The sequence below is a fragment of the Pleurodeles waltl genome, chromosome 7 (assembly GCF_031143425.1).
Source record: "Pleurodeles waltl isolate 20211129_DDA chromosome 7, aPleWal1.hap1.20221129, whole genome shotgun sequence".
In the NCBI taxonomy this organism is placed as follows: domain Eukaryota; kingdom Metazoa; phylum Chordata; class Amphibia; order Caudata; family Salamandridae; genus Pleurodeles; species Pleurodeles waltl.
Genome location: NC_090446.1, coordinates 23929654 through 23948511, shown reverse-complemented (window position 1 = coordinate 23948511; position 18858 = coordinate 23929654). Strand labels below are relative to the sequence as shown.

General features: G+C 48.3%; 1 protein-coding gene across 2 annotated transcripts in view; it reads right to left on the bottom strand.

The window, feature by feature from the left end:
- LOC138303583 (uncharacterized) overlaps positions 1-18858 on the bottom strand; it is a 115536-nt gene that overhangs the window by 74000 nt on the left and 22678 nt on the right. The window contains exon 2 of one of the 2 annotated variants that reach the window (XM_069242847.1): positions 6194-6277. The exons of the other annotated variant lie outside the window; for it this stretch is intronic. Within the exon in view, the coding sequence (XP_069098948.1) occupies positions 6194-6277 (84 nt within the window). The remainder of the gene's footprint in view (positions 1-6193; positions 6278-18858) is intronic. 2 annotated transcript variants of the gene reach the window in all.

Genomic DNA, 18858 nt, shown 5'->3' with positions numbered 1-18858 from the left:
ACTTGTATCTTGTATCTTAAGGGGTGTGGGGGAAATGTCTGGAGTGTGGCATTACATGTGTAAGATTAGTTTAGAATTGGTTAGATAGGTGTAGTTGTAAGGTAAGTTAAGTGAGTTTAAGTTAGTTTAGTGTAGGGTAGTTTTTAGAATAGTTTTAGGTATGTAGTTTAAAAAAAAAAAATGTGCCATGTTGATTGAGTGTCTGGGGGTTCTCATGTGTGCACTGGCCAAGTTGGAAGAATGGCCTATGGTATGCTTACTGTCTAGATTTCCATTGATTACCATGTGCACACACTTTGACCAAGGAGCTATCAGATTGGCTGCTAAATAACATCAACTAGTCCATACATTTGCCATCCACTGTTCCAGCCATTCACATTGTCTATGTATACTTTATCCTGGACAGGTAAGTATGGAACTTCAACTGTCATTGGTGGGGTCTTCAGTTTCATTGTTGGCAAGTGTGGCACATTGGACAACAGACACATTTTGAACTGTATCCAACAACACTGAGAGGTGCCCATCACTGATAAGGTCAGCCTCTTCTGTACCACAGAAATTAGTCGTACTGGTACTCCCATCTTGGTAAATTACCATTGACTTGGTTCTGAGCCATAGATGCTGTATGTCAACTTCCAAGGATATATGTACAATATTTGTATAGAATACTCAGTAAGTTGGTTGCAGCCATCAACACTATCATTCACCTTTCTCATGTTAGGATCCTAGTGTGTTGCTTTGTGTCTGACAGTAATGCACTTATGTAATGAAGTTTTGTACTCACTGACATGGATGCACACAATGCAATCATTTAGCTGAGTAGATGGATCACAGTAAACGTAAAAATGTTACATGTAAACAAGGTGTTTTATTTACGTTTTATTTTATTTATGTGCAAGTGTATTTTCAATAGCTATGCAATGTCTAGTTCACAGACCCTATGAGTGAACCTTAGCCATTTGTAGCACAATCCGAATCCAGGGGTGAAGGACATATCATGAGACATGGTTATGAGAAGTATGCATTAGTGAGGAGGTTTCAAATTGCCAATAGGTAAGAATAGAGACAATGACAGTACATAGTAGACAAGTCAACAGTGGTTGAGTGAAGAGAGCACATTTCCTGCTGGCACAACACTGGCATGATCTTACACCCAGAACTAAGGAGACACTGCCCATGTGGCATAGACTGGTACTACCGGGTGGTTTTACTTGGGAACACTATTCCTTCCACATCTTCATCCTTTGATGTCTGTGGTGTCTCCTGTGCCATGGGTGATGCTGTTGTTGAGGTTGAGGGGGCCACACACACCTCAGGGGATAGGGATGTGGAGTCAAAGATCCTGGCAGCTGCCATTTGTTGGAACAGATAAGGCATCACTGCAGCAAGGAGGAACTGCTTATTTTTCAACACCGCAGCAACATCACAGTGGTAGGCAGCCATGTTTTCCCTGAGGGAGGCCACTTCCAGCTGTTTGGACTCCAGGTTATTCTGCATAGCCCCCAGCCTGTTGTCTATCATGCTGCTGCCACATAGTAGGGAGTGGGTGCCTTTGATGGCAGCTCAGTTGTCCTTAATTGGACTGAGGCACGTCTGCACTGCCTCTAGGCTGCCTGCCATGGTCCCCATCCCCACCCTCACCTGCCTGGCCAGCTCCCACTAGAGTCCTACCACTATCCTCTGAAAGGTGTTCACTGGGTCCTCGGAGTCCAGGGCTGTGTCACTACTGGCTGGAGGTGTATTGGTAGCTGGGTGGTTCATGTGGAGACCCTGCAACGCTGTGTTTCCTCCCTGAGACTAGAGGTGGTGTCTAGAGGGATCCTCGGACATCCTCGAGAGTCTCCACATTGATGGTCGGCAATTGGTTATCCATGTCATCTGTAAAATCCAGGACAGGCAGGTCAGCAGGAGGTAAGCCATCATCCTCTGCAATGAGAAAGTGTAAAGTCAATCTTAGATTGTTTTGGCTGTTGACATGGCACATCATTTATTTGCTACTGGTGGCTCAGTGACATGTTACTGACCCAAGGTTCGAGTTATATATTATGTGCAGTATTGTGCATCACACATGGCTCAAGCTCACAAGGTATTTTGGGGCATAATTAGGTGCCCTTTATGCCACCTGAGAATCACTTTTTGTGACGCTCGGGTGGCGCAATGCCCTGTGACGGTGTTACAATGTGGCACTAAGTGACTTATTGTGGCTTACGGCCGTCTTGTAAGAGGGCCCCTTCACATGCAGCACATTGTGTGGTAGGGGCGTGCAATATGTGTTCGTGTGGGCATGCCACAGCAACACTCATTGCTTTTTGACAGTGCCTCAGATTGACAAGGTTTTGTAAACCAGAGTCCTTGCCAACATATCACACCACCCCAGGGGTGGCATTGGCATGGTGCAATGTTGTAAAAGGGCATATTTTTTCCTCATTTTCAACTTGTTCCATATGTGCTGCATTTAGCAACACACATGTACAAAACTTATGGCTGTTTAAGAATGTTTGTGTGCAGAAAGGTGTTCCTTCCTAATTAAAAAACAATCTCCCCCTCAACGCAGCCATCCCTGCACTATGGTGCAAGGCTTGCTGCATTGGCTCACGTCAGCTAATTTAGCCCCAGCACAAGGAGTGACACAGGAATGACCCATATTCTAGTGATTACTGGCCATCAGTGAATTTTGAAAATGATGGTGCGCAACGCTGCAACACTTGGGGTAGTGTGTAACACTATCATTTCCTATTACATCTGGGCCTTTGTGCTTTGATCCCACACCACATACTTCCTTGCAGGCTCCTTCTCCCTGCCATTGACACAATGGTGGCATGTAATTAGCCTTCCTGTTCACCATGGTGGATATTGCCACAGTAGTATAATGTGTGCTGTCACTCTTTTGATGCAAGGATGCATTTGTGCCATGAATAATGGGACTAGTGCAGCATAGCACAGGTAGGTCCATTGCATACAATGCTTTTGTTACATTCTAAGTTGCCTGTAGCAGGCCCCACAGATGTGCTAATTGGAGGTGACAGTGCAACCATTATGGATTGTCTGCCCCAGTAGATTGTCCCTCCCAAACTTTGTAACATTTCCTTGCACACAAGATATCAGCAACAGGCATGTGTTGGTGTAAGGATGTTGAATGTGGATCATTGTGTGCATTTTGTGACTTTGTAGATGTGGCACTAGGGGAATGTGCAACTTGGTTCCAGATGGGCTATTATTTGTATGATGGTACAGGGCATTACCCGCTACTGACATTGTGCCGGTAGTGCAACACTGATGCCACTTGTGCCAGTTATCTTGCATGTTGAATGGCCATTAAATAGTAGAGCAACCTTTCACACATGACACTCTAACTTGTCAGATAGTGGGATTGCAGCTACTTGCACAGCTTCACACATGATGTTCACAGACATGCTTCATGTGTTGTATGTGTTTTATTTTGTGGCAATTCCCATATGGCACATAGAGTTGTGTGTGAGTCGTTGTGGGTTCACTCTGTGTGGGGGTTGTGTTCCATAGGTTGCACACTTTAGGGCAGATTTTTTCTCAAGTAGCACAGCTCAGTGCAGCAGCAATATGTGTTTCACAACACAGCGCCAGTTTGAAAACGCAGGGATGTGCCATGTTTACTAGAATACGGTACACCCCTGAAATTCCCCCTGCACAGATTTGTTCTTCTTGACCCAACACAGGCATTGTTGCAGCATAATGAAGGGGTGCCTGCCTTGAGGGGATAATTTGTTTATGTGCAGGGAGGTGTCCCTTACTGGACATGTACAAGCTATTTTTTGGCTAAGGTGGCATTTCAATGTGTGCTGGACAGTGCTTAATTTGTGCTCGATGTTTCCGGTGCTGAGCACCGGCACTTATTTCTGAGGTCCGCTGCTTAGTTTTGTGTCTCAAGCATTTACTGTGAGCAAAAGACATGTGGGAAAGACGGAGGAAGAGAAAAAAGAAGAAGCGTCACAAAGGAGCAAAGCAGGAAGCTGCAGGAGTGAGCTGAAGGGGCGGGGAGTGGCTGTTAATGGATTGAAGAGGCCCGAGGCGGCTTCAGGATTACTCTGCCTCAGTATTATGTTCTCGCACTTTTAATTGCAGCAGCCGTGTGTTTAAAAGGAGAGCTTTTAGCACCGGCACCTTTTTATTTACAAATTAAGCACTGGTGCTGGACGATGTAGCACACATGAGAAGGACAATGAGACAAGGAGGAAGGGAAGCATTTTGGCAAGTTATATCACTCTGATACCAACCCTGGGGTGGTATTGACTTCAGTCCTAGTCTCTGATGTCTAAGGTGTGTAGGTACAGGGGCTTTGATAATATACAAGGGTGTTGGCGTGGCACTGCCACAACCATACTATTTGCACGTCTCTTCCAAGCAAGGTGCTGCATATGTACATGGTGGAGTATAGCCACAATGAGTGGCATATGCCCAGGTTGTGTATATGTTGGAGTGCTTGCACAACCAAAGCGTCAGTTCATATGTGGCTTGGGTGGGGATGGCGCATCTTGATACAGGGCCTATGTGTCCCAATGCAACCTTTTAGCATGCATTGAGTGCGTCCTATGTGTTTCCCCCTTCTGCCATTTGTGGAATTCCAAATATTCCCCCCTGCAACTTACCCTGCATTTGTGGTATTTCTTGGTAGTCTGCCTTGTCCTGCGATTCCAGTGACCAGCTCCTCTGGGATGACCGCTGTCACCATCTTCTCCAGCTGATCCAGGTCTTCCTGTGGTGCAGGACTTCCACCTCCAGGCTGCAGTGCTGCCTTCTGGTTCCTGGCCAGTTTATCCTTAGTCCTGCACTTGCAATCAATGACAATCCTCTTCACCTCTGCCATGCTGTTGACTTTGCATACTATTGCCTGCCATATTGCATCTCTCCTACTGATTGGTAATTTGGAGGTGACAAAGAGCTGGTGTTTGTGCTCCATCACCTTTCTGACCAGGATGTCATGCTCCTCCTCACTAAAGCGACACTTGCACTTCCTCTTCTCTTTCTCCTGGGACTTTTCTGAACATCCTGGCTAGTGCTTGGGTGAATGGGGTCTCCTTGGGGTTTCTCCTGGCCTGCAATCTCCATCTTGTCTTTCAATTTCTATTTTTCTTGCTTGTGTTTTTTTTACGTTAATGCAGGAAAAAATGGCGCAAACCCGTTTTGTGTCATACATACGAGCTGCAAAATGGTCTAGCATAATTTTTCTTTATGGCAAGTCCCAATGGTTAACATCATTTTTGTTACGCTAACCATGCCTTTGCACCATCGTGCATCATTTTTTTAAATATGGCGCATGGATTGCACTAGCGAATGACGTTAGCTCTCGCTAAATGTTTTGACGCACAACTGTGCTTCATAAATATGGGCCACACTTTGGCTGGCAACCAAGCATTTAACATTGCACGGAAGCAGTGAGTTAAAGCCCCACTTTTAGGGCCATTCACTATCTGCGACATAATCAATCCAGTAACAATGAAATTACAACTCCATTCTAGTCTTCATGTTGACCATGTTTTCTCTGTATTTATGCTTAAGTTAATGGAACCAAGAGAAATTCAAGGAAAACAGGAAGACAAAATCAAACAGATTTTAGGCACCAAAAACGAGGCACAGGCAAGTATTTTTCTTAATGGATTGGGTGGATATCGAAGAGAGGTCATGCCCCTCCACTTCTGACATTTCACAGGTTAGACTGAAACAAACCCAAAACACTGCCAGGCGGCAGTTATCGGGAGTACTGTCACAACCTTCAATGAAGTCCCCATGGTAGCTAGCAAATTACTGAAACATAAATTACTATCCACCTCCAAGGACGCGTCGGGACTGCCAAGGTCTGGGCATGGAATAGGTGACAGAGTAAAGACAAGGTGGGCAACATCAGGATCTGCGCCGTTGGCTTTAAACTATGTCCATGATATCATCAATATGAGAATCCTAACTTGTTACAAACTGCGCTACTTGAGCCACATTCTACTCCATTATGCATGGTGGAAGGAGTCTATGGCAAACAATGTACTCTGCAGGCAACCTGGACCATTCAGTATCATTCCAGAACACTCTGGATCATTCAGTAAAATCTCAGCAGCCTTCTTGAGGGCAATAGGTATAAAAGGCCATTCCCATTCGAAGACGCTTTGTTTGGCAATTGGTGTTTGTGAGGAGAAGTGTTGTCTGCCCAATGTCGCTATGAACCTACCTAATTTCCAGTCCGTCCACTTCTGTTGGAGACTTCTTAACCAACTCCTGCGTCCCTCTTCAATGTCTCTGGATTGGGTGCAATCTGATAGATAAGGAGGAAAAGACAATTAAGGAGCCTTATTTTAAGGCACTTTCAAGAAATAGTATGAGACTAAAACAAGCAAGTGGTTGCCAACTACACTGTAGAAATCCCAAACTTTATACTAAGTTGGGCAGATGGAACCAATACAGTCAGTAATGACTTCTGCCCTAGAGCTGCTCTGGGTCAGTGGATGACTGGTTAGTGCATCAGTTACCTCTACCGGCTAAAACCTGTCCTAATGGAAACCCTACAGCCTGTCACCTTGACAGCAGTGTCTTTCTCAGGTAGAGGCCCTGTCGCGTAGGCTCTCATTATCCTAATGAGACTACTGGATTTTTGGGCGGCAGAATCGTTCGCAGTGTGGGGGACTAAGTCTGACCCACGGTGAAGGACCCTTATCACCCCAAATCCGGGATATGCTCTGGCTAACTAGCAGTACTTCATCTCTCCCAAAGGGAAGAGACAATTGGGCAGCCGAGCGCATGACATCTTAGTGCTTCCCAGGGAAGTCGTGGTCACTCAAGTCACAACCAGTTCTCTCGTACAAAGTGCGGTCTCATGTATAAATGACAAAGGCAGTTTGAGTTTTAAAGATTGGTTTAATAAAACGACTGCATTTTAGATAACAAGGCGTGAGCCGCAATAACCAGAACCATACAACACAGTAGGATTGAAATAGTAACAAGGAGAGTGTAACATAGGAATAAGGCTATTATATTGCAACTAAATTATGTTCTCTCTAAGTTCTGTTTTGAGCACAGCATGTGAAGCTCTAAGCTTGCCTTTCAGGTTCCCCCAGGAGGACATCAACCCTCATACCTGAGCAAAAGCCTGTGATCTGAATCAGCATCTGCAACAGGGCAGTCAGCATCTAGTGGTGGGTTCCTGGTCGGAATCTCCCTCTTACGTGTACCCGGACTAGAAAGTGTTTTTATAACTAACACGCTGGAGTTCTAAGAAACGTCCCTACGTAAGGATGTGTACTTTCTACGAACCATAAAGACTAAACTTCTACCACATCTATCGGCAATGTACCAGACTGTATCCTTGACATAAGCACAGAGCGAGCAAGAATGTATTGTTTGAGAACACAGTGCTGAAGTAAGCTAAACAGTGTGATAGAAGGAAATAAAAACAAGACCGTGAAACTGGTTATTGTAAAATAACAGTGCGAGGCTAAAAAAAATGCATCTAGGGCAAAGTGCACAGAGGCCTAATACGTTAAGCAAACGCGCAGGAAGCAACATTAAAAATGACTACACTACAGCCCTACTAGTCTGGAAATGCCCAGCTCATTAAGACCAGAAATTCAGTTTGCAGGTCACTGTTTATAGAGCTGGGTCCCTAACCGGGAAGGACTATTCCCACTTAATCTCTTTGCTTGAAAGTTATTTTTTCTTACCTTTCTAAGAGATAAGTTTGTAATTGCTAACCAAACACATTCAACCCTCTTTCACCAGACACCTGTGCTGCTTAACCTTTCTAATCTGAAGACCAAAAACGTAACTGTAGCATGTTTAATATACCTCTGTGACATCTAAATTTCTGCCTTACAATTGTCTCATAGTTTACAAACTCCAAATTATCAGAGTTCTGACCTCCTAGCATCCTTGGTTCTAATTCCACACAGACCCTCTATAACATGATTCTAAACAACCTTGGAATATAGAAAATAGTGCATTACCTGAATACCAAAATATTCAAATAGAAGATGTACTTGAAACAAAACTATGGGAATGGTGATCACTGGTAGCTTTACAGTCAAGAGTTAAAACCCAAAAGATATTTCTACACATAACTAAAAAATGTGTTGGTGGCAATCTTTCTCAGAAAATTCCTACCAAATATGGTACTTAGGAAACAGATAGATCCTAAAGTAAGATTTGTATTTGTCAAACTAAAAATGATACATACCACCTATTGGACTTGAGCCTAATGCAGGGTTAGCCCTAAACTGTTTGCCTTCACCCTCTTGTTTTCTGAACACGTTTGTGTTGTGTTTTAGGACTCTGTGTTCTTTACCACTACTAACCAGTGCTAAAGTGTGTGTGCTCTGTCCCTAAAACATGGTAAAATTGGCTTACACCTGACAGGTATATTTAATTTACCTATTACACATTCTGTGATGTCGCTTAGTTGAGTATTCTATGAGTTTATAGATGGTTGGGCATAGAACATGGAATATTATCTTGGAAGGATGAAGGCAGGTAGTGTCAGAAGGCTGACCGGTGTGGTGGTCTAGCAGTTCATTCATCATGTTCACTTAATAAATACATTTCAGTGTCGTACACACTTGTGTGCTGAAATTACTACAACTTTGTTGCAAGGAGCATTCTACTTAGAAGCTGTTCACAACAGACCTGTGCATAATTTGCAATATCCCTAGTGTGATGTGAGTACATTGGATTTTCCATGAGTACTCATTGATGGTCAAAGTGGAGGTGTTTCCAAGAATCATTTGGCACTACTGGGTAAGTGTTGAGACTTTTCACTTTTTGCGTGCTAATCTACATAGCCTGTTGCCATTCAAGGGCTGGACTTGGGTGTTGCACACATCGGGGACAGCTGGAAAGCAAGAGCTTTGTTTAATGTAAACTGGATGGGCCTTTTGGAAAGCAGAAATTTACACTTTATATTTTGGCGTACTAAGCAGCCCTTTTGAAGTCAACTGGAATGCAAGAATTTACATGCTACGTGGAGGACTACTGAGTGTCCATTTTAGGTTGGGAATACTCACTCTTATGTGGAAATCATTTTAGTCTGAGAAGCGGCGGATGATTTCTATCACACTCAATTAGATTGTGACCGGTTATGCTTCTCAGACGCTGTGCATCATGGTGATGCATCCATCGGTTCAATATTATTGCCTTCTGGATATTAAGGCAGTGATACGTTCATCTGGTGGTTGGAGATTATGGCCCTCATTTCAACCCTGGCGGTAAATCCCACTTACCGCCGTGCAGAAGACCGCCAACATACCGATGCAGCAGTGGAATTCCGCTACAGGTATTACGACCCACAGCTCGGAATAAGCCACAATACAGACACCCACACAAGTCCACCACACCAAAGGTCAGTGATAAACTGGTGATAACAAAACCAACACCATCACGCCAACAAGAATACACCCACACTATCACGAATCAACGCGGCGGTCTTTCAACCGCGGTAAACCATTGGCGGTACACATCGCTGCGCTCAAAATACACACACATTTACAAAACACAATCACATTGGACAATTCAAAATACACACACCTGATACGCATACACACACAACACCCAATCCGATATAAAACACCCACCCACATTACCCACAAAACCTTACTAACAGAAATTTGAAAGCAGGCCAGAGAGAGAGACTACCTAAAACAACACCAGCATCCACAGACACACAACACCATCACTTACACAACATTCACGCACCTCAAACAACACACACCAACACATCCCATCACACATCACAACAGACACCACTTCACACATCACCCACTCCACATCATGGAACCTCAAAGACAAGCCAGGTTCTCTGAGAAGGAGCTCAGGGTCATGGTGGAGGAAATAGTCCGGGTAGAGCCACAGCTATTCAGCTATTCGGATCACAGGTGCAGCAGACATCCATTGCAAGGAAGATGGAGCTATGGCGGACAATTGTCAACAGGGTAAACGCAGTGGGACAGCATCCAAGAACACGGGATGACATCAGGAAGAGGTGGAACGACCTACGGGGGAAGGTGTGCTCCGTGGTCTCCAGACACCAGATTGCTGTACAGAGGACTGGTGGTGGACCCCCACCTACTCCCCCACAACTAACAACATGGGAGGAGCAGGTCTTGGCAATACTGCATCCTGAGGGCCTCGCAGGAGTAGCATGAGGACTGGACTCTGGTAAGGCAAATCTTTACTACCTTATCCCCCCACCCCACCTGCATGCCATCACATACTCCCACCCTTACCCTCACACCCATCACCCCAACAACCCACAGATACCCCACCAACGCAACCCACACATCCCAAAACCAAGCCCTGCATGTAACACCAATGCATGGACACCCATCACCCAAGCATGTCCAGTACAGAGACTCACTCATGACCCAAAATCATCAATCACACAAAGACCAAGCCAATAATGCCAGCACAGGAGTAGAGGGTCACTCTCCCATTGCACAAGATGGCACACACAGATACAATAACTATGCATTTACACCCCAACAGGACCCATTCCCAACGTCACCGGACAGAAGGTGCCAGACATATCCAGTCCCCCCACAGAAGAGGCCCACAGTGATGACAGCAGCTCTGCACGCCTGGTTCAAGATGACCAGCCCGGCCCATCAGGGACCTCGGGACAGTTGGTTCCCCTGACACAGTCCCAAACCACCACAGAGCCTCCCCCCTCAGGAAACACCAGCACAGCACCCACCCAGCGGGCCCTTCCCTCTGTCCCCAGGACACGTCAATCAGCAGTGTGTCCAACACTACAGGGACCCTAGGCAAACCCACCAACCCAAGAAAATCAGGGATCTGGGGTCAGTGGCAGTGGGCAGACGGTTCAGGGGACAGAGGCACAGGATAACAGGGAAACTGGGAGGTCTGCTGTGCGATGGGGGGGACAGGCCCAGTGAACCGACATTCCACGAGGCACTCTCCAACATCATGGGAGCTTACCATCATTCTTAGGAGACCATGGCAACAGTACTGGCCAAGTTTCAGGAGACCCAGCGGCTGCAGGAGGAATACTACCTTGGGACCAGGGAGGACTTGAAGTCCATTAACACCACCCTGGTCACCATTGCAGGGGTGCTGGCAGACCTTCTCAACACCAGGAGGGACACAGTAGCACAACAAGGAGCCCTTGACACTAGCCTGGACGATGAACAGCCCTCCACCTCCGGCGCTAGTGGACAGGAGGCACCACCACAGGAACAACAGGACACCAGCACCCCACCCCCTGCAAATGGAGAACCACCCCGCAAACGGTCCCTGAGATCTAGGAACAAGACAGAGAACATTGCCAAGACCCCCGCCAGGAAATGAGACCCCCCTGAATGTCCCCCTTCTGTCCCACTATGCCACCCTGTCCATCCTTAAACTGCCATTGCTACACTTCCTATGCCCCTTTGGACAATGCACCTCGTAAACAAATAAACTGGACTCTGCCATCGACATACCTCCACCATCACCCCAGCCCATTTTACAACCCCCTCCACTTATTTGCACTGGACTGAACACAATTCAATCACAAAACAATCTGGAGTCATTCTGTGCTTTCACAAATGTGTAATTGGAATAACTATGGAATTTAGCAATGTCAATTTACTTGTTCACATACCAATGTAACACAGCTCTAGGCCAGGAGTAAACAGAGCAGAGGGCACAAAGTGGGACCCAGATCTGTGAAATGGAAAGTGAAAGTGACAAGTCAGGGTTCATACACTGAGTGAAAATGACAGACTTATGCTAGCTCCAGAAAGTGTATGAGATGTGGGAGGCAGTGACATCTTCTTACCTGTGTCTCACTGGAAGTATTGCATGATGATGTTGTTTCGGTTGTCGATATTCTCTTCTTCTGTCTCCTCTTCGTCACCGTCCACAGGCTCCACAGCTGCCACAAGACCACCATCTGGCCCATCTTCCTGCAGAAAAGGCACCTGCCGTTGCAAAGCCAGGTTGTGCAGCATACAGCAGGCCACGATTATCTGGCACACCTTCTTCGGTGAGTAATATAGGGAGCCACCTGTCAGATGGAGGCACCAGAATATGGCCTTCAGGAGGGCGAAGGTGCATTCGATCACCCTCCTAGTTCACCCATGTGCCTCATTGTAGCGTTCCTCTGCCCTTGTCCTGGGACTCCTCACTGGGGCCAGTAGCCATGACAGGTTGGGGTAACCAAAGTCACCTGCAAACTGTTAGACACACACTAACCCTTAGGGACAGCCCCATACCCAGACACCTATGTCAACTGTATTGGGACCTTGCCCTCACCTATTAGCCACACACGGTGCCTCTGGAGTTGCCCCATCACATAAGGGATGCTGCTATTTCTCAAAATGTAAGCGTCATGCACAGAGTCCAAATACTTGGCATTGACATGGGAGATGTACTGGTCTGCCAAACACACCATCTACACATTCATCGAATGGTAGCTCTTCCGGTTTCTATACACCTGTTCATTCCGGCGGGGGGTACAAATGCCACATGTGTCACATCAATGGTACCAATGATGTAGGGGATATGTCCCAGGGCATAGAAATCATCTTTCACTGTGGGCAAATCCTCCACCTGAGCAAACACGATGTAGCAGCACATGTGTTTCAGCAGGGCAGACAACACTCCGGACAACACGTTAGAGAACATTGGCTGGGACATCCCTGATGCCATGGCCACTGTTGTTTGAAATGACCCACTGGCCAGGAAATGGAGTACAGACAGAACCTGCACTAGAGGGGGGATTCCTGTGGGATGGCGGATAGAATAAATCAGGTCTGGCTCCAACTGGGCAAACAGTTCCTGGATTGTTGCACGATCATGTCTGTATGTGACTAGGGTGTGTCTCTCTTCCATTGTCGACAGGTCCACCGGAGGATGCAGCCATCTCATCACCTGCCCCAGCAGGCATGCTCTATGGAGGAGAACAGCGAGCAGAGAGTCATCCAACACTGAGGTATCACAATTTGTTATTTGCAGAAACGTTATTAATCCACAATGTGCCGGTATCTGTCTATATTCCCGGCCTAGATAGGTGTGACGCAGTTAACATCAATCCAATGTGGTCCTCCTGAAATGGCGGCTGCCTGACCTGTAAGGTAGGACAAGGGGATAGGAGGTAACTGTGCTGGCGTTATACACCATCGCAGTGGGCGGTCGAAGACTGCGGCGCAATTCTGCATTAGTTAACATTGGGCCCTATGGGTCCCAGGAGCCAATGATGATGTACGCCGGCGGTGACTGTACGCACCGGCGTGGATGTGACCGCCATTTTCTGTCTGTTCCCTCACTTGATACCTGACAGTCAACAGGAGAGGACCTACACTGCAAGTGCTGCTGTGACCTGTGTCTGGAAACGACGATGGCTCATGTGTCTGGGGAAAGGGGCCTCTGCCTTCACTTCGGAGGAGTTGGAGAAACTAGTGGATGTGGTTCTCCCCCAGTACACGCAACTATACGGTCCTCCAGACAAACAGGTGAGTACACTGTGTGCATGCTGCATGTGCAATGCCTGTTTTGAGTGGTGTGGATGGAAGATACATGGGGGGGCTGAGGCCTGCATGTGCGGATGGTGAGTGTATGTGCATCAAGGCATGGGTGGGAACTGGTGGGCAATGAGTATGACGGTCCGGACGGGTAAGTAATTTCATTCCCCCGTACCATTCCTCTAGGTCAGCGCCCACCAGAAGAAGGGTATTTGGCGTGCCATTGCCAAGGATGTCCGGACTCTGGAAGTCTACCACAGATGGAACACCCACTGCCGTAAAAGATGGGAGGACCTGCGCCGCTGGAGCAAGAAGAAGGCTGGGGCCCAGCTGGGGATGGCCTCCCAACGTGGGAGAGGTGCCCGTCGCACCATGACCCCCCTGATGTTCCAGAGCCTGGTGGTGGCCTATCAGGAGTTGGATGGGTGCTTGAGGGCATCATAGCAGCCACAAGGGGGTGAGTACACTCTCATTCAGCTGACTCTGCACGCTTTACGAGGTGTCTGGGTGGGGAGGTGGGCAGTGGGTTCCCCTAGGCCAGGGCGAACTTGGTAGGCAAAGGCCCTTGTGAGGCAGGCTATGTGGCACCCCAACCCCACCAGTGGTAAGAGCCATCTACACCTAGTCAGGCTCCTGTGACTTCCAGTTGTGCAGCGATTGGTCTTAGGCCTCGTACCTCATGGTCAGCTGAAATTTCTAGGAACTGTCAGTGCATGGTGTAGTGCATAGGGCTGCTCCATGTGTGTTGTGTCCGCCAACGGTAGTGGTGTTGCATGCACTGAACATGCCTTTCTTCTGTCTTCCTCCCCCTTTTTGTGGCCTCCCTGTTCTTGTGTGCAATAGCATCATCAGGCGGAGGAGCATTGGCACCGGAGCAGGAGGGAGCTGCAACCCACTTGGCCCTGGAGGGTAAAGCAACGGATTGTGAAGCCACCAGTGGGACAGAGAGCGAGGGGAGCTCCACGGCAGGGACAGGAGCAGACAGCAGTGACAGCGACTCCTCTGATGGGAGCTCCCTTGCAGTGGCGGGCACCTCTGTGCCCACTGCATCAACAGGTACAGCCGCCACACCCCTACCAGCACCGCCCTCCCAGCAGCCCCTCAGCATGTGTCCTGTGCCCGCTCACCCAGGAGGGTGGGCATCTCCTTTGCCCCAGGCACCTCAGGCCCTGCCCCAGTCAGCCCTGCTGCCCTCAGTGAGGAGGCTACTGACCTTCTGAGATCCCTCACTGTTGGGCAATCTACCATTGTGAATGCCATCCGGGGAGTAGAGAGGCATTTGCAACAAACAAATGCATACCTGGAGGGCATTCATTCTGGGCAGGCAGCCCAACAGAGAGCATTTCAGGCTCTGGCCTCAGCACTGTTGGCAGCCATTGTCCTTGTGTCCAGCCTCCCCCCTCCAACTTCCTCCACCCAGACCCAATCCCCTGTACCTCAGCCTATCCCAAGAACACCATCAGAACAACATGCACACTCATCAACACACAAGAGTGGACATGGCAAACATAAGCAGCACACATCCCACAGCCACTCACACAAGCATCGTCCCCATGCAGACACAGCAACATCCACTGCCTTCATTGTTTCCCCCTCTTCCATGTCCTCCTCCTCCCTCCCTGTCTCGTCTCCACTCACACCTGCATCCACTACATCCTCAGCCACTACCTCTATCACCAGCACGCCCATCTCCACACACCGCTCACTTGCACTCACCACCCCCACTACCATTCACACATCCCCAGTGTCCTCTCCCAGTGTGTTAGTGAGCCCTCCTCCCAAAGTACACAAAAGCAGGCACACACCCAGCCAACAGACGTACACCTCCTACAACCATTACCTGTACCTCCACTCCCAAATCCCCTCCATCTTCCCATCCCAGTGTGTGTAAAAAACTCTTCCTGGCTAACATTGACCTCTTCCCTACACCTCCCCCCCTTCTTCCCCTAGGGCCTGGCTTTCCAGGTCCCAGCCCAGCACCTCAGCCACCACATCCCCAGGCACAATGGTGCCAGCAACTGCGGGGTCATCGAGTGCGCCACCCATCAGGGCTGCCAATGTGCCACGTGACACGGACATTCCGCCACCTGCCAAGGTGAAAAAGGTGCCCACATCCCAGAGGGAGAAGCTGAAACTACCAGCCACCAAGGGCTCAGCAAAAACAAAAGGGGATAGTGGCAAGACAACTGCGGCACCATCAAAGGTGAGGAAGGCCAAAAGCAGAAGAGCAGGTCAGGAGAGGGCATGGTGGCACCGACTGAGGGACCAGTGTCACACCTTCTGTCCACGAACACCGCTAGCTGCCCCGCCACCACAACAGCCACCTGCACTGCCACCTGTACCGCCAACGGCACGTCTACAGCCTCAGCGACAGTCCTCAGCCTCTTCCCCAGTGTGCAGCTGTCCAAGGCTGCAGGAGACGTCCCTCTTTGTCCCTCAGCAGGTGCTGACCCATGCACCGCCGCCAGCACCGCCGCCACAGACACTGCTGCAAGCACTGTGCACCACAGACACCGCCGCAAGCACCGCCACTGGCCCACAGCATCCTCAGACATTGGCACCACCGCTGACATGGCTGCAATCCCCAGTGGACAGTCGTCTGAGGCTGGAGGAGAGTTCCTGGACCCTGGGCAGCTTCCATAAGGCATGACTTCCATCACTGTTTGCACCTGCAGGTGGAAGGCGAAGCCGCAGCAGTGTGGGGTATGTCGCTGCCTCCATGGCATATCATGCTACCTGAACCTCGCCAATCTCGTGGCACGCACACCCAGGTGAGGGAATTGTACGGGCCATACTGCACGTGGAGCACTCTGGGCACCATGCCCCCTCCAAAACCAGCGAAGTATCACATCCACTTCCTCAGTCCTTGGCAGGATGAAGCACTCTGGGTACCAGGCCCCCTCAAGAACCAGTGGAGTATCACATCCACTACCTCAGTCCTTGGCAGGATGAAGCACTCTGGGCACCAGGTCCCCTCCAGAACCAGTGGAGTATCACATCCACTACCTCAGTCCTTGGCAGGATGAAGCACTCTGGGCACCAGGTCCCCTCCAGAACCAGTGGAGACTGTTATCCACTTGAGAGACTGTGGCTTTGCACTCCCCAGGATAAAGCAGTGGGCAAACCACCCACTGGAGAGACTTGAGAGGCTGTGGCTTTGCACTCCCCAGGATAGAGCAGTGGGCAAACCACCCACTGGAGAGACTTGAGAAACTGTGGCTTTGCACACCCCAGGATACAGCAGTGGGCATGGAGCCCCCTCGTGCAGCAGAGGCGTCGTGCGTTCATCCGGCTGAGGTGCCCCCCCCCCGCTCCCCCTGAGGTGCCTGTGTATTTTCTATCTGATGCCCCAGCAGTGTTATCTCTGTTTCCAGTCAGGTATCATGTGTGGGCTTCACCCAAGCATTTTGGGCCCAGTGGTCCACGGACAATGATTGGTACACTATCCGGACTTGTGTAGTTGGTGTACATATTTGTATATACAGAATTTTGACTTTTGACTAATGGATTTTTCATGATTACAATCGTTACAATCATTTCCTTTTGTCCTTGCGTTCTTCCAGGGGGTGGGGGATGTATATGTAATGTTGATGCGTGTATTTGTGTGTATGTTGTTGTGTGTGAGGGTGAGGGTGGGGGTGTTGCGTGTTTGTGTCACTCTCTTTCCTCCCCTCCTCCCCTGTGTTGTAGGTGCAGTACTCACCGTAGTTGCTGCCGCCGCCGTTCATACTCCTGGTAGAAGAGGAGGTAAACCAATATAGGTAACACCTGAAGTTCGGGCTCCATGGCGTCCTGGTTCCTCGTTGGGTGTCGAGAGGTGAGTGATTTCGCTTATGTGTACTGTTTCCGCCGTGCTTTTGATAGCGTTGGTTCCGCCCTGGAAAAGGTAGCGGATAGGCATCTTGAAATACAGTGGGTGGTACTTTGTCTTCCTGTCTGTTGGCGGTTACCGCCGCAGTGTTTGTTTCTATCGCTGTGGCGGTCAGAGTGTTAAAGTGGCTGTCTATGTTGGCGATTTCCACCACGGTCGTAATCCCTTTATTTTTCCGCCGGCCTGTTTGCGGTATTACCGCCGCTTTAAAACCGACCGCCAGGGTTGTAATGAGCGCCTATATCTGTTCTTATGTGGCAGGATACTTCACTGTGTATCATGCACTTTGAATCCAGGTAATGTTTAGATAATATGTCCGTGGTGTATCACAGTGATGCACACATATAAGTTTCAAGATTTGTGAACATACAAGTCTTACCATAGTACTATAAAAGACAAGTGTATTTTTCAGGGGCTATGGAGGAGGAGCGTCACCCCACTGCCAAAAAGCAGCAAAAAAAAATAATTATAATGAATTATCATTTTATTTTTCCGCTGAGTCCACGTTGCAGCTCGGCCAGCATCCTCCGCATCATCAGGGAAGAGGAGTAGTCGGTGCACCCTAAGTGCGCATGTCAGTTTGGCCGGTTGTCTGAGGCTGGCCAAACTGACATGCGAACTTAGAACTCTCCACCGGAGCTGTATTTCACAGCCGGGTAGACCAAGCGCAGTGTCCCACTTCCTCCCTGACCGGCATTTCAGCCTGCTCAGGCCTATCCCTGTGCTTCTCTCAGGCTGAGTAAAAGCATGAGAAAAGTGCCTAGATTGGGTGGGGAGGGGAGCAAGGCGCGCTGCCCCACCAGCCCTTCTTGACAGCAGCAGCCCCTGGTATTTTGATATTGTTTGGAAACCTTACAAGCTATGCGATTTATAAGTCCACCACCCAATTTCCTTCAGACATTGGTTAATCCTTCTATTCGATGGAAAAAATGGTTTGATGCATTTAAAACATATTTAGGAGCCTTACGTTTTAGACCTGAGAGGAGAAAATATTGTCTACTTCATTCGTTTTGAACAGAGAAACCGTTTCATGCATCTTCCAGATTTACTGTTAGGAGACGAAGACTAACTGGATGCATACCAAGGGACCGTCAAAAAACTATAAAATAGATTTGATGTTCATCAAAGAATGGATATTTTGAGACACAAATTTCGTAAGAGGACTCAGCACTTTCTTAGACAATTAGTGGCTAACTGTCAGTTTGGTAACCTTGCTGATCAATTAGTGAGTGACCCGTTCTTTAGTCATTGAAAAGGCAAATGTATACATCAAAAGTTGTTGTCAATGGGGAACCTGTCTTTGGAAGACACTATTAAGACAGCCAAAAGTATAGAACTATCCCAGATTTTAGTACAGGAGTTAGATGATAAATCTAATGAGCATGTACGAGCAGGTAAAGGATCTCATGATAAACAACGGGACGATTCAAATGATAAGCCAATTAAATCTAAACCATTTTTTCTCAACTGAATATTTGCTTCAGATGTGGAAATACCATTCACAGAAAAGTGGGAAAA